Source organism: Alosa sapidissima, chromosome 1, assembly GCF_018492685.1.
Source record: "Alosa sapidissima isolate fAloSap1 chromosome 1, fAloSap1.pri, whole genome shotgun sequence".
NCBI classification, from domain to species: domain Eukaryota; kingdom Metazoa; phylum Chordata; class Actinopteri; order Clupeiformes; family Clupeidae; genus Alosa; species Alosa sapidissima.
Window position 1 is genome coordinate 46650244 of NC_055957.1, and position 20816 is coordinate 46671059.

Below are 20816 nucleotides of genomic sequence, written 5' to 3' on the forward strand. Positions count from 1 at the left end.
ATGTAGAAAATATTGATAATAATATATTTATATTGTATTATATTAACATTTCATAATGACATTTCAATAATATATACATACTTTGATAACCAAATAATATCCCACCTTCAGCGTGGCTGAATGAAGTTTGAAGCTCATGTCAGGGTAAATGCATCCGGGGAAGGCCTTGGATACTTTGCCAGATGCTCCACACTCAAAATAGCTGTCTGGAGAACTGTGTCAGGTATCGGAAGTCTGGAAGGCAATTGTTTCTGCTGGGTCTGGACATGCATTAGACATGTGCTTCAACACATGCACTCCACCATGTGTGGAAATGTACCAGGCCCCTCCTCACCCTGTCGCTCCAGATTGACCTCTCAAAATGGATTCATCCTTTTTTCACACTCCTTTAATGGAACATTTAAAAAAAAAAAAGCACAGACAGATCACCACATAATCTCTTTCTAAAGTCTCTTTATTATATCGTTACATATTTTCAACTTTCTCAACATTTCTCATTAGTCAATTGTCTAGCTAAACAACTACATCTATTCAATAGAGATATACTTGTGACCTTGACCCATTTTATCTCATGATTTGCTTCACACAATTCCTGTGCAGGGTCAGATGAGTGGTCTTAACAGTCTGTGCATTAGAATCACGTGACACTTTAGGTTTACATTTCATCTTCAAGTTTTTATTAATTTGTCTTCTGTTCTTGTTCAGAATAATTTATGCTGGTAGTTTTGTTTGAATTAATGTATGCGTCCCCTCTCTTTGTTGAATTGACAAAGCGCATAAGTGAAGAATAAAAATTGCAATGTCGTAATGATTATGATATCCCCAACTACCAGTATTTTAGAGCAGATACTCTACATATACATATGTATTTTATTTTACACATATATATTAGACTGGTGTTTAAATATAACACAGCTCTGTACTATGTACCATCCAGCTTTAAATAGGACTAGTATCAAGAAGGAGGCGTGCTTGATTTAAAAGTGTATGGACTGGCTGACTCAGTGACCCAATTCCTTTCTCAACAGGAGACTGCTTCCCAGAGTGATTTAGCACAGGTCTGGTTTTGGGAGCCCTGAGTGTGTCCTATAAGTAATACCCTTATACACATTGAATCAAAATAACAGTGGCGGCCAATATAATAGGCTATACAATAATACTCTGAATAAAAGCAACAATCAGCAGCTCTTCCTTGAAAAAGTCACAAACACTTTTTCTCAAAAATAAGTACTGTAGGCCTATTAACTATTTCTTTAGAATGGACATCAACTTGAAAGTGTGCTTAACTTATAATACTTCCCTGGTACTTTACATTGGGAATTGTCCATGTTTCTAGAATCCAGTAATTTATATTAATTCCCATTCATAAAATCAGACTTATGTAATATTTAATTGAACAGTTACAAAAAATTCACTGTTTTCTATGTGATGTAATCCACTAACCCATTCCCCTTATAAACCTCTGGCTTCCTTAATCAATGCTATGCCATCTTGATCCTAACCCACATGACAGTGCTGTGACAGACACGCGTGTTAGCGGCCTGACCCTAACCCTTTAAAACCTCTGTTTTTGAGATGGAGCAGATTCAGATTTCAAAGCGGACTGGCAGTAGCCTAGAGCTGTCCTGAGATACAAGACACTTATCAAAATGCAGATGAAGACCTGGTTGGTGGCATCTGTTGTGTTCCTGGGAATCACGATGGTGGTGATGGACCCGATGCAGGCTCAGTGTAAAGTCATATGGTAGGAGGAACTTGTCTTTTAATAAACAACCCTGTGATGGTACACATGATTTCTTTCTGGGACATTCTGACTCGATGTGTGACCTGAGATTTGTCTTCAAAGGTGTATAAAGATCAGAGAATTTGGTAAAACCGATGTATGTTCATTTTAATATGTGTATACCAGGCTTGTGCAAAATTCCAGAATTGAATTGAAACTGGCTCTTAAATTCCAATTCAATTCTTGAATTTCACTTGCAGGAAGCAGAATTGCATTTTCAATTGTGCACAACCCTGGTGTATGTTTCCTATGTTTTAACAGACCTTTTCCATGCAGGTTGTGAAAGTTTAGTGTGAAATATGAAATGTAACAAATTTTTGTCTAATATAATTTGATCAGAATCAGATAATGTATCCTCTAAAATCTAAGTAAGACGTTGAGTTCAGTTCATCCAGTTATTTTAGAAATAATCATGTTGTTGTCTGTTATAAATGTTTTAACCCACAACTTGGTTATCCTACTCTGCCTGGCAGCAAAACAGGTCCAAAGGTCACAGCTAGTCTCACCTTATCAGTCTGGATTTTTCATACACATAACACACATATTTGAAACAATTATTTATGGCCTCATGTGACTTTCCAGTGAAGTGAACACAATTATTGACCGATCATCACAAAACTCCCATGGGCCCTCTGGATACCTCTTCTGTGTGGTAGGCTCCAGGAGAGCTGAGAAAAGCTATGTAGTCAACATGGTGGACAGGCAGCAGAATAATGAAATTAAACTGGCAACTATTTTACCTTTTGCAAACCAATTGTCATGACTGATGTTTTGCTTTTGGATGAACAGCATTTGGTGTGAAACAGACACTTATTTGACTTCCTCCAGGCTCTTCGGGACACCCTGCCGAGAGGTGTCTGTGACCCTAGTGAACCAGATTAAAGCCTGGAAGTCAAAGGACAACTGTGAAACTGGTGGAGAGAGGTGCCTGTATGAGGTAAGAATGATGATTTAGCTTTCATACCTATTTGTCTTGACACATGTTTGAAGACACAAGGACATGTCTTATTCTGAGGTAAAAACACTATTTTCAACACTAAATAAGCAGCTAATAACTGTATCTATTGTTCCAATGAACTTTTCTTGAAATATTAGGAACATATTTCTGTGTAGTGTCATGCAATTGGCAGCAATGTAGGCCTATTGGTTTTACAGTGCTATGTGGAGTCTTTTTTGTTTTAAACTTCCAAAAATTAGCCTTACCAAAATGTTAATAAACAACTCATGACATGATGTAAAGCGCCTATGCTCTGTGTTGTCCAGAAATCCACTTAAAATCCAGCAATCAGCATGCAAACCAGTTAGAGCCTGTCTGGCTCTTTTCTAATACCATGTTGTACCATATGTGGCCACTGTATTACATACAATAGAAGTCAATGGAAGAGTGTTGTGTGTGGCTGCGTTCAAGAAACTTGAAGCCTACAGTTCAGGAAAATGTCTGTGCCTGAAGGCCTCAGACACAAATAGGCTAATTGCCTTTTCAAACTTTAAACGGCCTGGCGCATGCTTTATTACAGGCACAGTGCCTGAACACGGTAAACCCTGCTTTTAACAGTTGATGTGCTTTGATTTAACTTTTAAGGCTGTTACATTTTTAAAGACAGTGTTATTTTCAAAACAGTGTTATTAACTGTTCTTCTATAATGTTCTAAGGCCTTGTAACACTGGAACGGGATATAACGTTCCTGCTCAGAATGAAGTGAAATTCATTTTTAATCCCTGTCCGATTTTTAATCCCTGTCCACATGTGTCTTCCCTCGACTTCTATGCTATTTCTAGCTGCAGTTCGCCTCTACATTCTTCATCAAAGCTTTGCACACCTCCCGTCTGACCCAGAACGTGGAGGAGCTGAGTTTCACCCTTTACCCTTCAGAGACCTCCAGCGCATGCAGAGTTGTGGTAAGAGAAAACAGACAAAGACAACAGAGGCTCAGATTCATATCAACTATGTTATATACTCTAGGTTTTGAAGTGGTATTTTAGTGATGAAACAATTTACATAAAATATTAGGCTGTAAATGTTTACCGAAGTCTCGCTTTTGGAGTCATTTATTGTCATTTTAAGAGGTGCAAAAAGAACTTTCCATTGAGTAAATCAACAGTAGTTTTGAGAAGTGTTAATATTAATCTTTAAATGTTTATAAACTTATAAAGTAAACTCATTCAGATTTTATTTATTTGGTGTGTGTGTTTTACTGTATCTACCACTAGTATGCTCATGATCTCGTGCTATTCTCCTGTAATCATCTTTTGGACATCTCATTTTACAACAGGGTGTATCAGTCTCTGAGAACTGGTCCATGCTTGATGATAATGGAACCAACTACTGCACCCTTTCCAACCTAATAGATGGTGAGACACATCTGGTAACATGTTGTCATAGTACTACCTTTACGATAGTGTTTACACACTGTGGTCCATGATTTGTTTTATTTCTATGTCTATGGATAACATCTAAAAATAATTGGGTCTGTTTCTTCTCTTTGCAGGAAGTGGACTGACCAAGGTTGAAGGTTTTAAAGAGTACACTAATGAGTGGATCTGTCTAGAACATTCCACTGCAAACTGCAGCATCTACTAATCAAACAGATGGTCTTCAATCTATCTAAACAGATTATTTCATAACTCACATATTCAATAAACATATTGCACATAGACTAATAAGTCATATAGCTGTATAAACCCTTGTGCACTACTTCAATGATCTCATTGAGTTGTTTTATTAATTACCTTAGTGAGTTTATGTTTTAGGTTTCTTTACATAATAGAGTATATTCCAATAAATTAAGGTTGCCATAAATAAACACATCATTTTAAATGATTATATTTCTTTGACATATAGTGATTGTATCTTTCTAAGTGAACTATGTGAATACAAATTAAACATCCTCCTTCAAGATTTAGATAGCACAATACCTCATAGTTTCTTATGCCTGTCTGAGGAAACAGTCGGGTAGGTTTGTTGTTCTATTTTGTTATATTTCATGCCTTACACTTTGTAATTATTTTATATAAATTCCTGAGATTATTTGTAAAGTCGGCACATTTTTATTGAAAAATGCCTTGGCTTGGTTGTTTTTTTCCTGATGTTCTATCGTGCAATTGTTGACTAGATTGCTGATTTAGTGTCTCTTATTGATTCAGATTGCTATGGGCAATTCAATGTTAACAGAGGAGGGAGTATATAAATGAGATCAGGGTTGGGTTTAACCTGGACAAACAAACCTGGTCGCAAAGCGCTTGATCTAACATAAATAGAGGTGAACACACTGTTCATGCAAGCACAGCTGATGATGTCATTGTTTGCTTTCCTTCTGATTTATTTATTTATTTTGAGGCTGATGAAATCAATGTGAATATGTTTCATTCTCATTTCAACCTTTTATTCTTATGTTTCATTCTCATCTGTAAATGACTTTAGCTGAATACAACATTTGGCAGTTTTTTTTTGTATACGTCATTGCTGATAGCGCTTCTGACACATCCACCAGACAATAGAAGACATATATCAAAAGCCTGTTGCACACACGGTTTCTACCAAGCATGGGCTTTTCTATATGGCACACATCTATGACCATTTCTTTTCTATAGCCATTTACAGGCAGGGAAGGGAACGAACCAATTTGAAAAGCCTGGCTGGCAAGTCACACCAACATTTCTTATTTCAAAGTTAACAAGACAAAATTATTTTTGTCTCCTTTAATGAAAAAATCTGGTTACCCAGCATTTTGACTGAATTGAATTTGAACAGAAATCTTATGAAGTCTAACACTGCATGTGTATCTCACGTATCCATAGGGGCCTACTTAAAAAATATCATAGAACTGATTTTAAGCACATATCATAAAACAATGTACAGGAGTGATAAAAGCATTTTCCCCCCAGTGCTATAGGCCATTGGGAGAACACTGATATATCATATTTTACTCATTAAAGATACAAATGTTTATTGGATAACAATAGCAACATATGCTCCAGAGAAACAAATGCTGTGAAAGGCTGAAACAAAGGAATGGACATGAACTAGGTAAATCTTCTGAATTACAGTAGCTTAATGACAGTTGCCTAACCCCATTATAGATAAGTCTAAATTTAATAAATGTCATACTTCTCCTTTAAACAACACCAGAATAACTTGTTTTGCCAATAGGCAAAGCTTTATTATTTTCAATATTCCAACAACAATATAGACAGTATAGGCACTATAATCAGCAACACTGTACTATTTTCTCAAATAGGAAAAAGGGTTCTCTCTACACAATGATGACAGAGCTACCTATTTGTGAAGGGTATGAAAACAATGTCCCCCTTGGATGACATAATCATGTCTTGTTTTAAGCAACAGCACATGTAGTGTAGTAGGATGTGGAAAACTAGACAAGCTGAAGGCTCCTCACTGATATTTGGACTTCTGAGCCCAGTGAGAGTAGGGATGCGATCTGAAAATGACACATTTGTGAGCCATTGAATAGTGCCTTTTTTTTACTGCTTTATCTTAGGACTGTGAGTCTAACAGAATTGCCTACTGCAGCCTAGTTGCAAAGCTTAACATAACCTTACCTTGCCCAAAGAGGTTTGTACAGTTGTTGCATTCAGAGCCTCATGTGACTGGATAACGACTCTCAGTGCCACAACTATTGGGAGACCTGATGTGGATAGTAGAGCTGATCATAAGGCTACTCCATACTCACACTGCATTCACATTTATTATTTTTGATTTCTCCTCCATCTACCCATGTCCTTGATTGCCTAGCCTTTCTGCCCCCCCCCCCAACCCCCAACACACACACTTACATCATCACTGTCATCACTTCGCATACATACAGCACACTGCTTGCTACAGTAAGCCTCCTCTACATACTTGCTGCACACTCCCCCCCCACCCACATACACATACACATACACAGCACATTGTCTTCAGGATCTTCTCCAACACACATCCTCTACATACTTACAGCACACTGCCCCCACCTACCCACACACACACTACACACACACACATATTGCACACACATATAACACACATATTGCACACTGCCCTCTCCCCACATACACAGCACACTATCCCATCTCCCCTGTCATCCCCCCAACACACACACCAAGACCCCTGGCAGTTGGGTTAGCCCCTTGAGCCGTGGATCTGCCCAAGGTTTCTTCCTTGGTAAGGGAGTTTTTCCCTTGCCCCTGTTGCTCTTGGGTGCTCCTTGTTGGTGCCCCCCACCCAATCCCAATCCTCCCCCACCTTTTTTATGCAGCCCTTGCCACTTAATCTACTAAACCCCTCTTCTACTGCACTTTTTACCCCCCCTCCCTCCCACCCCCCCATTAATGCACAAATAGGCTGACACCAGACATAATTTCACTGCATTTCTTACTTCCAGTAACTATATGCATGTGACAATAAACTTCCTTGTATCCTTGTATTAGATTTAAAGAGCTCTATTTGCTTTAAACAAGTACTATCACCCAGTCAGTGAATAAAAGATTGGTAACAACTCCACACTGGACTAGGCTACCTTGAGACATCTAACCATAAGCCATTATAGAGTCTAGCCTATGGTAGGCCTACTATCAACGTGATGGAATTTAATGCAATTAATCAGTCTTTTACCTGTCTCAGGTGTAGGAGACACATTCGTCGAAGCAGTAGCGGTGGTAGGCCAAGTTGTTGAAGCTGTGACAATTTACGCTAATGTTCAGTTCACACATCAATACAATATTTACATAAGCTTATCGTCACATTATTTTGTTCCTCACCTGGAGTGCTCTGACCAGCAGAGTAACAAAAGAGTCCCACCAAAAGCAGTACATGGATCATTTTCCCTTGAGTCATAACTTCGACGACCCTGACACAAGATAGAATGCTCCTCTCTGTGATGTATGAGGAAGTAGGCTACACCTTTTTATGTAGCCTAGGCCTACAAAAAAACCAGCGTAACCCTACACGGGTCATTTAAGCCCATGCTAATAAAACACAAAAACTGGTCTCTCCGGTCTTGCAGACATCAGGGACCATGATGGAAATGTGTTTTACTTTCACAAATTGGACCCTATCTTGGCTATCTGAAACGTCTGGTCAGAGATGCAAAGTTTAAAAACATTTAAGACGTGTCCAGGCGGGATTTTGTGATTAAACACTGGGCGCACTGTTCAAAATGTTTATGCTTATATTTCCTAAACATTCATGTGGGTGTTTTGGGCGTAACATCTTTTATGACATCTGAGCCCATTGGTATTTTAACAGTCAATACATCTGAAGGAATCTGCGTGCAGAATTCCTAGTAGCCTATGCCTACTTGCTTTAGCCTATTAAAACCTATGTGACTAGCAGAAAATAGATCAAAGTTACATACTTTCATTAACGGACAAGGGGTCACAATCGAAATCGAAAAAAAAAACACAAAAACTGGGGGTGGGGGTAGCAATAGCTTATTCATCCTGAAAATGAGTCGTTGCCTGCCTCATTATTAGTAGGGGGGCTGCTCATGACAGTGTGTCTTCGCCGCTGTGCTTTAGCTTTTTGCTATAGACTATTTTTTTCCCCTTGGTCAGTGGCGTAATGATTTTTAGTGGTTGTAAGATTTTTAGATCAAGCGCCAGACCACACCTATGTTCGTTCATTGACACATCCGTGGGCGCAATGTTTGAAGTGGGCCGCGTCGAAAAATTCATCACTGTTTGGGTAGCCTACGATATGAATAAAACTTGCGTCGCACTTTGCGCCATGTGCACGATAGGGCTCTCAATTCCTTTTATTTTCACTGATTACCTTAATGGATATAGAAGACACAATCAAATCAACCTAACTTTTAAATAAATAAAAACAATGTATTTATTCAAATAATTTCATTCAAATAATCTTAAACTATAGGCTTTATTTGGTACAAAACATACACTCCTTGTATAGGCTGCATTCATTTTGTGAATTTTATGAATAATGAATCATGTTTGTAAAAGGCAGTACACAACCATGTGTTACATGGGCTGAAGGTGTGCCTATCTAAGGGCTCTTGCGCTGTGCAATCCTGCTGCTGGATGGTCGGGAACTCTGTGGGGACGTTGTAGCCAGAGGAGGGGAGGTCACAGACAGACCCAGGCCCAGCTCCAGGGTCTTGACTGGGGGAGACTGCAGAGCTAAGCCCCGGGGGCTACTGCTGGCTGAGGAGCCTGAGGACCTGATGAGCAGGAAGAGGAGCAGAGGGGTGGAGAAAATCAACCCAAAAACAAACTCCTTAAAATAGTTATGGACTCTGCTGCTGCTGCATTTGCCAGGGGGAAGCATACCAGTCTATGGCACATCCAATTAGCATAGAAGCTGACAGACACATAGGAGACCATGCACTCTGTAGTAATACTGTAACATATGCTATGACTTCTGCCTCTACCTCTGCCCTGCTGATTAGACAACACACCCCATGGCCACAACAGGGGATATAAAATCATGTGTAATCAATAATTTTGATTGATTGTACGGATCATTTGCAAGCATTACTCCTATTGCATGCTGTTTCACACATGTATTATGTCAGTTTTGGGTACAAAAGTGCTAAGTTCGCTTTAATTGGTCCTACTTGGTTCTACTTCTAACAGAGAGAGACAAGGCTGGTGAGTGCTTGGCATGAGAAGGACTTCATAGGGCCTTGAAAGCCTTTGATTCTGAGGAAGGGAGAGAGGGAGAGGAGGCCAGGGATGTTACCTGACGGAGGCAGAGCTGCGAGCGGAGGTGGCCTTGGAGCCCTGTCGGCTGCCTGGAGCAGATCCAGGGGACGGCAGGAGCAGATTGGCCTGCAAATGAAGACATGCCAAGATCAGCCTTAGACGGTCTGCACTCAAACTGTATAAATAAGGTCTGCACTAAACACTAGCACTGCAGCTGGCACATGTATGATCAGACAACTAGCGCTACAACAAGGGGATGGACCCCAAACCCCTCACTGAGGCCTATCTGGGTTTTGAGTTATGGCAGATCTTGTTGAGGTGAGCACCTTACATTTTCATATATACACTGAAACTCATATATACACTGAATTTCATATATACACTGAAGTCTTACGGAGCTGAGCTTGATGAAACTTACTTTAATAAAAACTCTGTCTGTTTGTTATTCGTATTTTGTATCCTGATATGACAGAGCCAAATGCCATCGCAAGTTACCTGAGTGAAGTACATCACTAGAGCCGATTCCAGATCAGGACTGCGGTCCATGGCCTCCAGGAGCATGTGGTTGACCTTCTTGTTCAAGTCCTTAAGCTCTCGGAGCTGGACGTCCCGTTCTTCAAACGTCTTCTCCGTGGTCTGCTTGGTTGAGCGGATCTCTTTTGTGAGCTTTGTACACTAATGCAGGTAAAAAGGTTTTGATATTTATCATGACTCTGTAAAGAACCTTCAAACAACGCTAACTGAGCTCTAAATAAAAATACATTTTTTTACTGAAATTATGTGACCAGAAGGAGGATGAAAGCTTATACTTAGGAACAAGAGCCTGTATTGGGGATTACATTTACTACCCTACTTTTGGATTTAGCACATTGCATCTACTTAGACCCTCCATTCTGAACGTTACTTAACGCCCTGTGATGTGTCCAACCTGTTTGTTGACCCTATCGAGTTTCTCTTTCTGAGAGGCCAGTTCCATGTTCAGAGAAAGGATGCGTGACTGAGTCTCGTCTGTCCTCCCATTCTGCTCCGTCTCCTCTTGTAGAAGAATTTCAAGGGTATTGTTCATGCTCTGTTGAGTACATGGATAACATCACAGTTTTAATGCTGCCATGAATTGACTATTGTTCCAGGATGAATCTTTTCAGGTTTGGTTCCTACAGTAAGAAATGACAGAAATGAGGCAAGGCAGATTTATTTATATTCATACATACTATTAATTCAAAGTGCTTTACAAACAAGTAGATACAAGAACATTACAAATTAAAAATGTATTATAAAACAACAGAAACATTTGATTTGATTCTAACATTAAAAAGGAAGCTAAAAGACATAAACAAAATACCTGTATGTCCTCCTGGAGTTCTTTGATCTGGCATCTCTTTAATCTGTACTTGTCCTCAGCTGCTCTTTTTTCTCCTTCTAGCTTCAGTTTCTCTTGGTACTCCTCACCTGCTCTCGTGCACGCGCACACACATGCGTGCACACACACACACACACACACACAGAGTTCAAATTAACGATCAATTACCCACATAACCATTCAATTTATCCCAGATTTGTTATGCCTCTTGCTTTTCTTTATTTAGCCTCGTTATGCTACACTGTAGGACTAGGGAGTTGTGTTCATTTCTTCAAAGGTACTTCTCTTGTGTTTCTAAGCCGGCATTAAAAAGTGATCCCAACTAGGGTTGGGCAATGTCCCCTTAATTGCCATTTGACGATGTGTACAGTAAAACATGGACAATGGACGATGATATCGCCGCACATCATATTATAGGCTACAGTACATACAGGGGTTCCCAAACTTTTCCACGACAAGGCCCCCCAAATACCACTAGGTTCTGGCCAAGGACCCCCTTGATGTGTTATTAAACCCATCGACAATACTACGGCAAATGTAAAAATACATTAAGCTAATCCTAATAATTATTTTAGACACAAGCACTTCACGATGGAGCAGTGTGTAAAAATTGCATTTGGGGCTTTCTGCTAGAGAGCTATCACTTTACTATTACTCCCAGTCATTATCATGGAAAGTATAATGTTCAGATATGCGACAAATTATTATAATGGCATTGTATAACAACCCTCATAGTAATTATAGTAAATATTGGTAACACTCCAAAATAAGGTGCCATAATAAATAGCAAACTAGTAATTACCTAACCCTTTGTTAATATTTGTTAATTGTTACTAAAATATCTATTTGGCACAAGTTAATAGTTTTTTCATCATTAATTAAATATTAGTTGTTTGCATAAAATCTGTATGTTAATATTTTAACAAATCTATTAACTAATATTGTATTAATATATGTTGATAGTTAACTAATTAACAATTAACTAATTTTGGCACTAATTAACAGTTATTTCTTACATCATTTAAATGTTAAATGTTTATTTACAAACTATATGCTAATATAAAAGTTAATGACATATTATTATTTATCTAGCCTTTCTGATTAGCTTTGTGGATAATTTATGGAATTTATGGTTTATGGCTTTATGGTCTTGTGGGTGTATAAGGCACCCTACTGCCAGTGGTTGGTTGTATGAGAGTTTGCGCTCCTCTTCTTCCACTTCATCCTTATTGGATACCTCTGTGGTTGGCTGTCCTGTAATTGGTGACTCTGTCTAGTGTTTGAAAGTAGTGTACTCTTTGCCTTTGGAAGTACTATTTGGTTGCTGCTTGAATTTAGCAGCTTTCAATTTCAAATTGGTGTTTTGGAGCCCCCTTTGGAGAAACGCTATACTGCAGCTCTGCTGCGTTTTGTCCTTGTATTGTTCCCATAGCCGATCAGAAGCGGTATGCTATGCTTTGCATTGCGTAGGTTGACTGTATAAAGCTCTCCCCACTTTGTTTTAATTTTGTAACTGTAAAATGTTGTTTAAAGTTGAAAACTTTGATATACCACCTGTATTATGTTACTTTACATGTATTGTTAAGATTTGGGTGCAATTCTAGCAACTTAGAGAACGTTTATTAAAGGCACACTATGCAGTTTTTTAGCTTAATGTGCACGTTGTTTAGCTTAATTTACCTTAATTTAACAGCTTCAGAGTCATTGGAATGGTTATATGACTTTTTTCGGGTTGAATGGTGGCCGTCTCGCTTCCCCCTACCGCCTGTGAGCGGAAAAAACACCCTTGCAACTGTGGGCCGACGGCCTCAGTGTCGGGAAGTATAACGAGTGTAACGAATTGCTTTATTGCATTCAAATACACATAAACGCCAGGCACCGGCTAGAAAAAGGTAGCGATGGAGTTTCTCAGACACTCGTCATGACAGAGCCAGCGAAAAAGAAGCAAAAACCGAGAAAACAGTAAGGAATATGCCAATACTGCATAGTTTACCTTTAATGTTTTCATTATGACCACGAGTTCATACACACGGAGTCTAACGTGACTAGCTGTAAACTCCGCTAGCAACTTTCCATGCATTCAGTGTAGTTTAGCTTAGTGTGCATGGAAAGTGCAATTCAGTCTAGCAGGAAATGAATGTACATTTAGTTTAGCATTATGTTTATGCATTACCTCCGTATGGTCTACGTCTGTGAGTGTTGGTATAGGAATGATGCATGTAATATAGCCCATTCAACTACTTGTTGTTTTGTTTTAACTTTTCCTAAAGGAATAAATGTGATAAGCCAGTTTTGGTCTCAGTCCCTTTACCGTCTGACTAGTTATATATTACTAATATATTAATAAAGCTTAACCAACTTTATTATAAGGGTCCCCCATACTGATAGTTATATATTACTAATATATTAATTAAGCTTAACCAACTTTATTATAAGGGGCTCCACACTTATAGCTATATACTACTAATATATTAATTAAGCTTAACCAACTTTATTATAAGGGTCCCCCATACTGATAGTTATGTATTACTAATATATTAATTAAGCTTAACCAACTTTATTATAAGGGGCCCCACGCTTATAGCTATATACTAGCCTACTAATATATTAATTAAGCTTAACCAACTTTATTGCAAGCGGTTCCGGCACCGACAACAGTGGCAGCATGTCAAGGTAGCTCCGTGTTTTTTTCTTGAATTTCCCCTTGGGGATCAATAAAGTATCTATCTATCTATCTATCTATCTATCTATTGTAAGGGTCCTATGGAGAGCGGTTCATATTGGGATAGGCAGAAGCACAGTTTAATAACAATTAGTTAAATAATAATAAGTCATTAACTTTTCTATTAACATATAGTTTGCAAATAAACGTTTAGCATTTAAATGACGCAAGAAATAACTGTTAATTGGTGCCAAAAAGACATTTAGTTGACTATTAACACATATTAATACATTTTACGTATTTATTTGTTTCTTTTTTTTCCCCTTCCAACTTGCTGAGGCCCCCCTGGCACCCCCTCGCGGCCCCGGCCCCCACTGGGCTACATGTATGGCCTGATGTAAGTGGACAGCTAAGAGACATAGGCCACCGAAGTTGTGTGCAAGATCTGCTCTAGTGAAATCCGCATGAATGAACAGACAATCAGTCCGAACACTTGTGTGTGCACTAACCAGCGGCATATTCAACATTAACAGCTTTCGCTGGGCCTAGCAAAAAAGCTACTACTACTTGGCCACTATCGCGGCCGGTCACTTATCTAAAATCTTCAGTGGTCTGTACCTCATACGCAATGCAACTCATACCACGTTATTACCGGCCATACCGACTATGAGCAGGAGTAGCGGAAAGTGAAGATAAGGGGCTGCGATCGCACAGTCCAGGTTACTGGAGACATGGCGTATCGGCACAGCAAACAACTTTTACAAATAACGAATCCCGATTTCCACTCCGCTGCTGTCTGGGGCTATTGCCAAAAGCATGAAATACAAGCTATACTGAAAGACGGAGGTCTTTTAATCTTACAATTCTAACAAAAGAAATGTTTTTTTAACATGGTGGAGAATAGTTAATTTGCACTTCAATGCTGTAGCCTCTGAAAAAAATCATATTATCAGCAAGAATTTCCTCTAGTAGTAATAATAACAATGATTCATTAGGACTAATTTAGCTAAACCATTAAATATGTTAAGTTTAATGTACAGTGCGAGAAAAAAACACAATAACAATGTCATAATTTGAATAAGACGGTAGTTTCAGTTTTGCACTATCTGCTGACAGTCTTTAAAGTAAGCAGGGTCTGTGCGTGTCTGGCTTGTGGGGGCCTGGCATCACCATGGATGATGGCATCGTTCATCGGCCCATCCCCAATCCAACCCAAACAAACAGCTGCCCCTATACAGCTAAGGCCTGCAGCCCTCCCCACACTGGGTATACGTACTGGACTCAGTGACCCTGTTGAAGGACTTGCGGTATGTGTGATTGCGGCTGTTCACCACATGGAGGGTGTTCTCAAGAGCAAGGACCTCTTTCTCAGCCTTGCGAATTTTGGCATCGAGGGTGTCACCTTGGCGCTGAAGCTCCTCTTTTTCTTGGGCTGCCTATATGTATGTAAACACAGCTGCACAATGTACTACAGGAATTTTCATTCCAAAATAAAATAATACCAGTTTCTCCATTTAATCAGCCCTTTTTTTGTACCTGTGACACATTTCAATGGCATGTCAATTTTTTGTTTTTTCTTTACATTTTTGCTTTTTCTTTTCATGCTTTGCCAGTAAACTGAATAGTTGCCAGTTCACCAGAAGGAAATGGAAAAACATTTAAGTTGAAAGTCCCTTGTACCTTAATGACGTAGAAAGCCTGAGACTTCTCCTCCTCCCCCTCCGGGCCCTGCATGGTTAAGATCTCATATTTTTTCCTCATCTTGTCAATTTTGGACATCCTCTCGTGCACTTCAGCACTAACACAGGAACAAAACACACACACACACACACACACACAGCATATTGAGACCCACTTAAAGGCTTGTCTTAACTTTACTAAAAAGTTAGAAAAAATACCAAAGGAACCATCTCATTAAATTTAAAATGACCACGCACTGTCTCACAACATCAAAAAAGTTTCCAAACACACATCACACATTTGCATTTGTATATGAACTTATCCTTCATACTTGTACCTTCTGTTATGAATCTGATCCAAACACACAATGAAGGAAATAATCTTCAGAAATAATCCTCCACAGCTCCAAAATGAGCTGTGCTTTTCCACCCCTGTGTACCTGAGAGCCTGGCGCTCCTGGTCAGTGATCCTAAACTGCTTGGTGAGCATCTCGCCGTGGACCCTGATCTCCTCCTCGCGCTCGCCCATGGCCGTCTGCAGCTGGAGCCGGCGCTTCTCCAGGGACAACACCCTATCAGCCTTGTCATACAGCAGGTCCCTCAGCCGCTTGATCTCCAGCTTCAGGATGTTGTCCTCCACCATAGTGTCCTGGAAGAATGGTGGTGCGGACAGATGACAGCGTGGAGAGTCCCCAGTTTTAGGGTGCTTGGGTTCCCACATATCATACAATCTTACATGGGGAAATGACTCAAACTCAGGTCCCTGTGGGCACTTGGACCCGAATGTGGTACGGGCACTGTAGCCAGATGTGCCACAATGCCCCTCACAACTGTGCAATATTATATTAATTATTTATTATATAAACTTACTCTTGTTTTATTTATACATGTTGATAATTATTTATGTGTGTGAATGATAGATGCATGGGTCTGAAAAGTATATTTTGAGCTCCATTTTATTTATGCTTATATCATTCTATGTGTAATGCAATGACAATTCAGCGATCTACCTATCTTTCTAAAAAGAAGAATAAAAATGTTTTGCTTTGTTCAGTCCAGTCCTGCACAATGTCTCTGTTACAGTCTAGTAAGTCCTCTGTCTTTTCAGAAGATGCAAATGTGAACATCCAGTCCTGCACAATGTCTCTGTTACAGTCTAGTAAGTTCCTCTGTTTTTTCAGAAGATGCTAATATGAACACCTTTTTTTTTCACTAATGTGCTGCTAACAATGTTATACATCTGCTGTAGTGATGACAAATTATATAATAATAAACTGCTGAAGTGTTGACAACTGTATGATCCTCTCCCTTTCTGACACTCATTCAGACTTGCTGCTAAAACTGTTGTAAAAAAAAGTTCAGGCATACCTGCTTCTTGAGTCGGAGTTTCTTGAGCTCTTTATCTGAAGTGTCGTTGAACAGATTGAGCTCCTCGATCTTTGTGGTCAGGTTTCTCTTCTCCGCACCCGTCTTCTCCATTTCCTTCCTCACACAGCGGATGTCGTCCTGTACAAATGCACAGACACATTGACATGCCACAACAAATATGCACATGCACGCATGCAGACACACACACACACACACACACACACACACACACACACACACTCTTTCTTCCCCTCTCTCTGTCAGACCTGGAGCTTCTTGAGCTGTGTGGTGAGCATGGTGGTGGTCTTCCTCCTCTCCTCCAGCGTGTCACTCAGTTCCTCCACCCTCTTCTCCAGGGCCTGTTTCTCCTCCGTGTTCACCTCCCCCTGCAGCCGGGACATCTTCCTCTCCAGCAGCTGGATCTGGAAGTCCTGTGGACGAGGCAGGGCAGGGACAGAGACAGAGACAGCGGTCAGCACTGTCCACTCAAAGCCACATACTGGTTGCGCAGAATCATTTTAAATCACCACTTAACACCATTGTCATGGTCAGATGTTCAGGACTTGTTGACAAATCAAACATTTGCTGATTTTCATCAACGCTGAGATTACATCAAAAGCCTCAACATAGTACCCTTCTGCATTCCCAAAGGTGTGTGTTGCCCCAGGGCTTGGTGAGGGCTTGCCTGGCTGTATATGATCTCCTGCTGCTTGAGAGTGTTCTGGTCCACCTTGCGAATCCTGCTGTCCAAGTTAGTGATGGCGGCTTTGCTGCCAGATACCTCGCTGACCGAGTCCTTCTCCTTCAGGCGCAGGGCCTGAAGCTCCTGGTTTTTGCGGAACACCGCTTCCCTATGGCGATGCAACAGCAAGTCCACCTCCTGCACAAGAGTAGAACACTGGGAATTCACCACCAGAACTATGCAAGGGCACACATATTGATAACAGTAGAGACAGTTTGAGATAGACTCAAACAAACACCAAACCTAATGACACACTGCTACGTTCGCACTGTGCTATCCACTAAGTGACAATTACATTAGTCAACAAAGCTGTCTCCAGCAGCTCTAAGTTTGTCTCCCCCTGTTGGTAAGGTGGCTTAGTGCACTTATGATCCTCAGCACCAACCTTGATGTTCTGCTCCTCCTCCTTTAGCAGCTGCTCCATCTGGGCAGCACGTTCCTCCACACTCATGGTGGCCTCAGTTACAGACGCCAGCTTCTCCTCCAGGGCTGCATTATGAAGCTTGGCATCCTTCACTCTAGAGCAAAGGCACTTTCAAGTGTTAAACTACTGTAGATCATTTCAACCATCATTACATTTCGGAGATGGGTTTTCCTTGGATCAATACATCATAAAAAAACAATTACATAAAATTATAGCAGTACAACTGAACAATTACTCAGAATTATATGATTGAGTAGTACTGTTGTGATATTAAAGAGATGTGAGACTCTGCGCTTACTTGGTGGATTTGTCCTCGATGTCCTTTTTCATGCTGGCTATTTGAGCTCGAACATTCTCCACATCTGACGCTGCTCGGTCAACAATACTCTTCAGACTCTCCAACTGTTGATAAGCCAAACATAACTATCACACTACAAATATACAGTGATTTGTGGAATGTCACGTTGGAATACTTATGGCTTTAGCTGATGATCTACGTATAAGGAGCATATCTGTATCTGAGTGTGTACGTGGCCATACCTCATCATGCAACCGTGTGCGGTTCTCCTCCTGCTCTTGAAACTGTTGCCTAAGTTTGGCCGCCTGCCGCTCAGCCGCACCGATCTTCTTCTCATACTCCTTATTGTTCTCCACCTCGCTCTCCAGAAAGGCCGTCTTCTCTTTGATCACCGAGTGCCTTTCTCGGATATCCTGATTAACTTTGGTGATCATCTGTCAAGACGGCAGGCATTGCTCAACTCCAAAACTCAACACAGGACTCATGTACTCACTGCTGGCCAAGGCAATGGCAGAGACCAGTCAGGTTCAAGTACTAAAGTCATCACTTAAACTGCTTTGATCCTTTAGGCTTCAAAATGTTAACCTACTTGGTTAGATATCAAAATATTTCAATGGGCTTTATCTGTAGCTGTAGCCTTTTTGCTAAAGGCCTTCAATGTTCCAGAAAAGACTGGAAATTGTGGCTTACTACTCCTATGAAATGGCATGTTGCTACTGTTGCTGTGTTTGAGTCTAGAGTGCCATCTGCTGGTTACCGCTGCGCAGTCCTGCATCTCCTGGTCCCTTTTCTTCATCTGTTCAATGGTGCTCTCCCACTGGCAGATCAGCTCTTGCCTCTCAGCATGGACCTGGCGGAAGTTCTCAGCAGTTTTGTCCAATCCAATCTGTTTCACAACCGCAGATCATCAGTTCTCTCACAAACACAACGTCTAGTCACCCTTGTAATGTACTGACATAGATTGTATGTGAAAAGAAATAAAAAGAGAGGAAAAAAAGATTATCTCCTAACTTGTGCTGTTATTGTTTCAGTAAGTTCATTGTCAAGGGCCTTCCTTTTCTGGTTGGCCTGAAGGTTCAACTTTTCAATGTTTAGTGTCAGCTCCTGTTGAAAGGGAAAAACAAACATGTATACATATTTATTTTATGTATTATATTATATACAAACAGCTTCAGTGCAAATCTCTCATTTCATGCTTGGTGGAGCAGTAGCACTCCTGTTCAACTCACTTTAATTTGACTCTCGTCCTGCTGGGCATATTTAAGAATGGCCATCGTGTCCTCATCCCTCCGAGCCGACTCATCCAGCCAGGCATCCAGAGTCTTCTGGTCCCAGTTCAGGCGGTTGCTCAGCTCCTCCAGTGTTTGAGTGGTTTTGAATATGCTGTTCTAGTGTGTGAAGGTAGATACATGAGAAAGCTGTTCACATTGTGCACTTAAAGGTTACGCAAGAACTATGAAGACTTAATGCTGTAGGATGGTTAAGAACACAATGGAAAACAAATATTGAAGCTGATGAAGTAGTAACCTCTTGAGCAGTGTGCCTCTCCCTTAATGAGCCAAGCTCTTTCTCTAGCTGCGCAATCTCCTGTTGCAGACGGCCCATCTCTCTCTCAGCCAGGGCTTTAAAATGCTTCTCTGTGTCAGTCTCTTTTTCCCTAGCTTTGCACAGTGCCTGTAAACACAAGTCATCATCACTGGTGAGAAGGCAATCTGGGGCGAGAGGGGAAGGCAGGGTGAGTTAATGGTGGTGACATAACGTTACCTGAGTGTGTGACAACTCTTGTTTGACATTTTTCAGATGTTCAGTCATGGCGTTAATCCTGTCCTTATATTCGGCCAGTTTATTCTCCAGGATTGTCTTGTCCCTTTGTTTCCTCTGAAGCTGTATGAGCAGAAGTAGACATTCAATTCGTTAGTTTTTAGGTTGCTGATAAAGGAGCCACAGTACATTCTAAATTGACGTTAACAAAACACGTTAAAAATTAGTCTCTCTAGTTTGGCAGCTAGGTTAAGTAACGTTAACGTTAAGCCCCTATCGATAGCGATGTAACGTTAACGTCTCCGATATCGATAGGACAGTAGTAATGCCACCAGGTAACAGTTAACAGTTATTCATCTAGCTGCCTTTCATCGAAGTAACGTGTTATGTTAAGTAGACCTAAACTAAATGTTAGTTACGTGGCGATACTCACCTCATCCTCCAAGGCTTTGTTTTCTGCATTTGCAACGGGAATGGCAAAGCCTTCATCCCAGCCAACCTCGGATAAAAGCGCGTCAGACATTTTTCTATCGAGATTACCTTTTCAGATTTTAAGATATTAGTACAAACACTTGTTGATAGATAAGACTAGTTAAATGAACTACGATAGAAATTCAAGTTGAAAACCTGAGTGTATTCGGCTAATGTTAACTAGCGTGTGGTCCCCGCCGATTTGTTGTCAGCTCCATAGCAACCGTTGTCAGCTGCGCTGTGAAAGATATTCCACTATCCCTTTGCAGGGGTTTCCAACTGATAATGACCCAATGAAGACACCCGAGCCACCTATATTCAAGCTCCTATCCAGAACAACACCTTTGTTGAAAATATACTGATAACATCACACTGTCAGTCTGGAAGTTTTCTTAAGGGTTACAAATTTAATCAAACACTTTTTCTCACACAGTTATGGGCACAACAACTTTGACTGGCCAGTGTAGGCAACAGTTTGCACTGGTCATACCTGATCAAAAGACCACGTAAGCCCACCTCATGCAGATCAATTGGAATTTTAAGGGAATGTCTATATACCAAATTGTAGACTTTCAACACCGTCAAATGTCAGAGGTTTCTCAGCAGAAA

General features: G+C 40.4%; 2 protein-coding genes across 2 annotated transcripts; one reads left to right on the plus strand and one right to left on the minus strand.

Moving 5' to 3' along the window:
- The first annotated feature begins 45 nt into the window (after positions 1–45).
- wu:fc46h12 (uncharacterized protein LOC568958 homolog) lies at positions 46–4844 on the plus strand. Its single transcript, XM_042091065.1, has 5 exons — positions 46–1744; positions 2612–2720; positions 3563–3682; positions 4057–4135; positions 4273–4844. The coding sequence occupies exons 1-5, from the start codon at positions 1650–1652 to the stop codon at positions 4362–4364; spliced, it is 495 nt and encodes a 164-aa protein (XP_041946999.1). The 5' UTR covers positions 46–1649; the 3' UTR covers positions 4365–4844.
- Positions 4845–5914: 1070 nt separating this feature from the next.
- Positions 5915–20491, minus strand: ccdc39 (coiled-coil domain containing 39). Its single transcript, XM_042090319.1, has 23 exons — positions 20170–20491; positions 19740–19859; positions 19503–19649; positions 19205–19363; positions 18987–19079; positions 18733–18861; positions 18218–18409; positions 17976–18079; positions 17639–17771; positions 17197–17391; positions 16778–16942; positions 16512–16649; positions 15584–15792; positions 15145–15262; positions 14741–14900; positions 10785–10891; positions 10371–10511; positions 9938–10117; positions 9480–9568; positions 7541–8958; positions 7395–7457; positions 6344–6429; positions 5915–6222 (listed from the first exon to the last, which is right to left on the minus strand). Exons 1-20 carry the CDS (start codon positions 20257–20259, stop codon positions 8784–8786), a joined length of 2844 nt encoding a protein of 947 aa, XP_041946253.1. The 5' UTR covers positions 20260–20491; the 3' UTR covers positions 5915–6222; positions 6344–6429; positions 7395–7457; positions 7541–8783.
- Between the last annotated feature and the right edge of the window lie 325 nt (positions 20492–20816).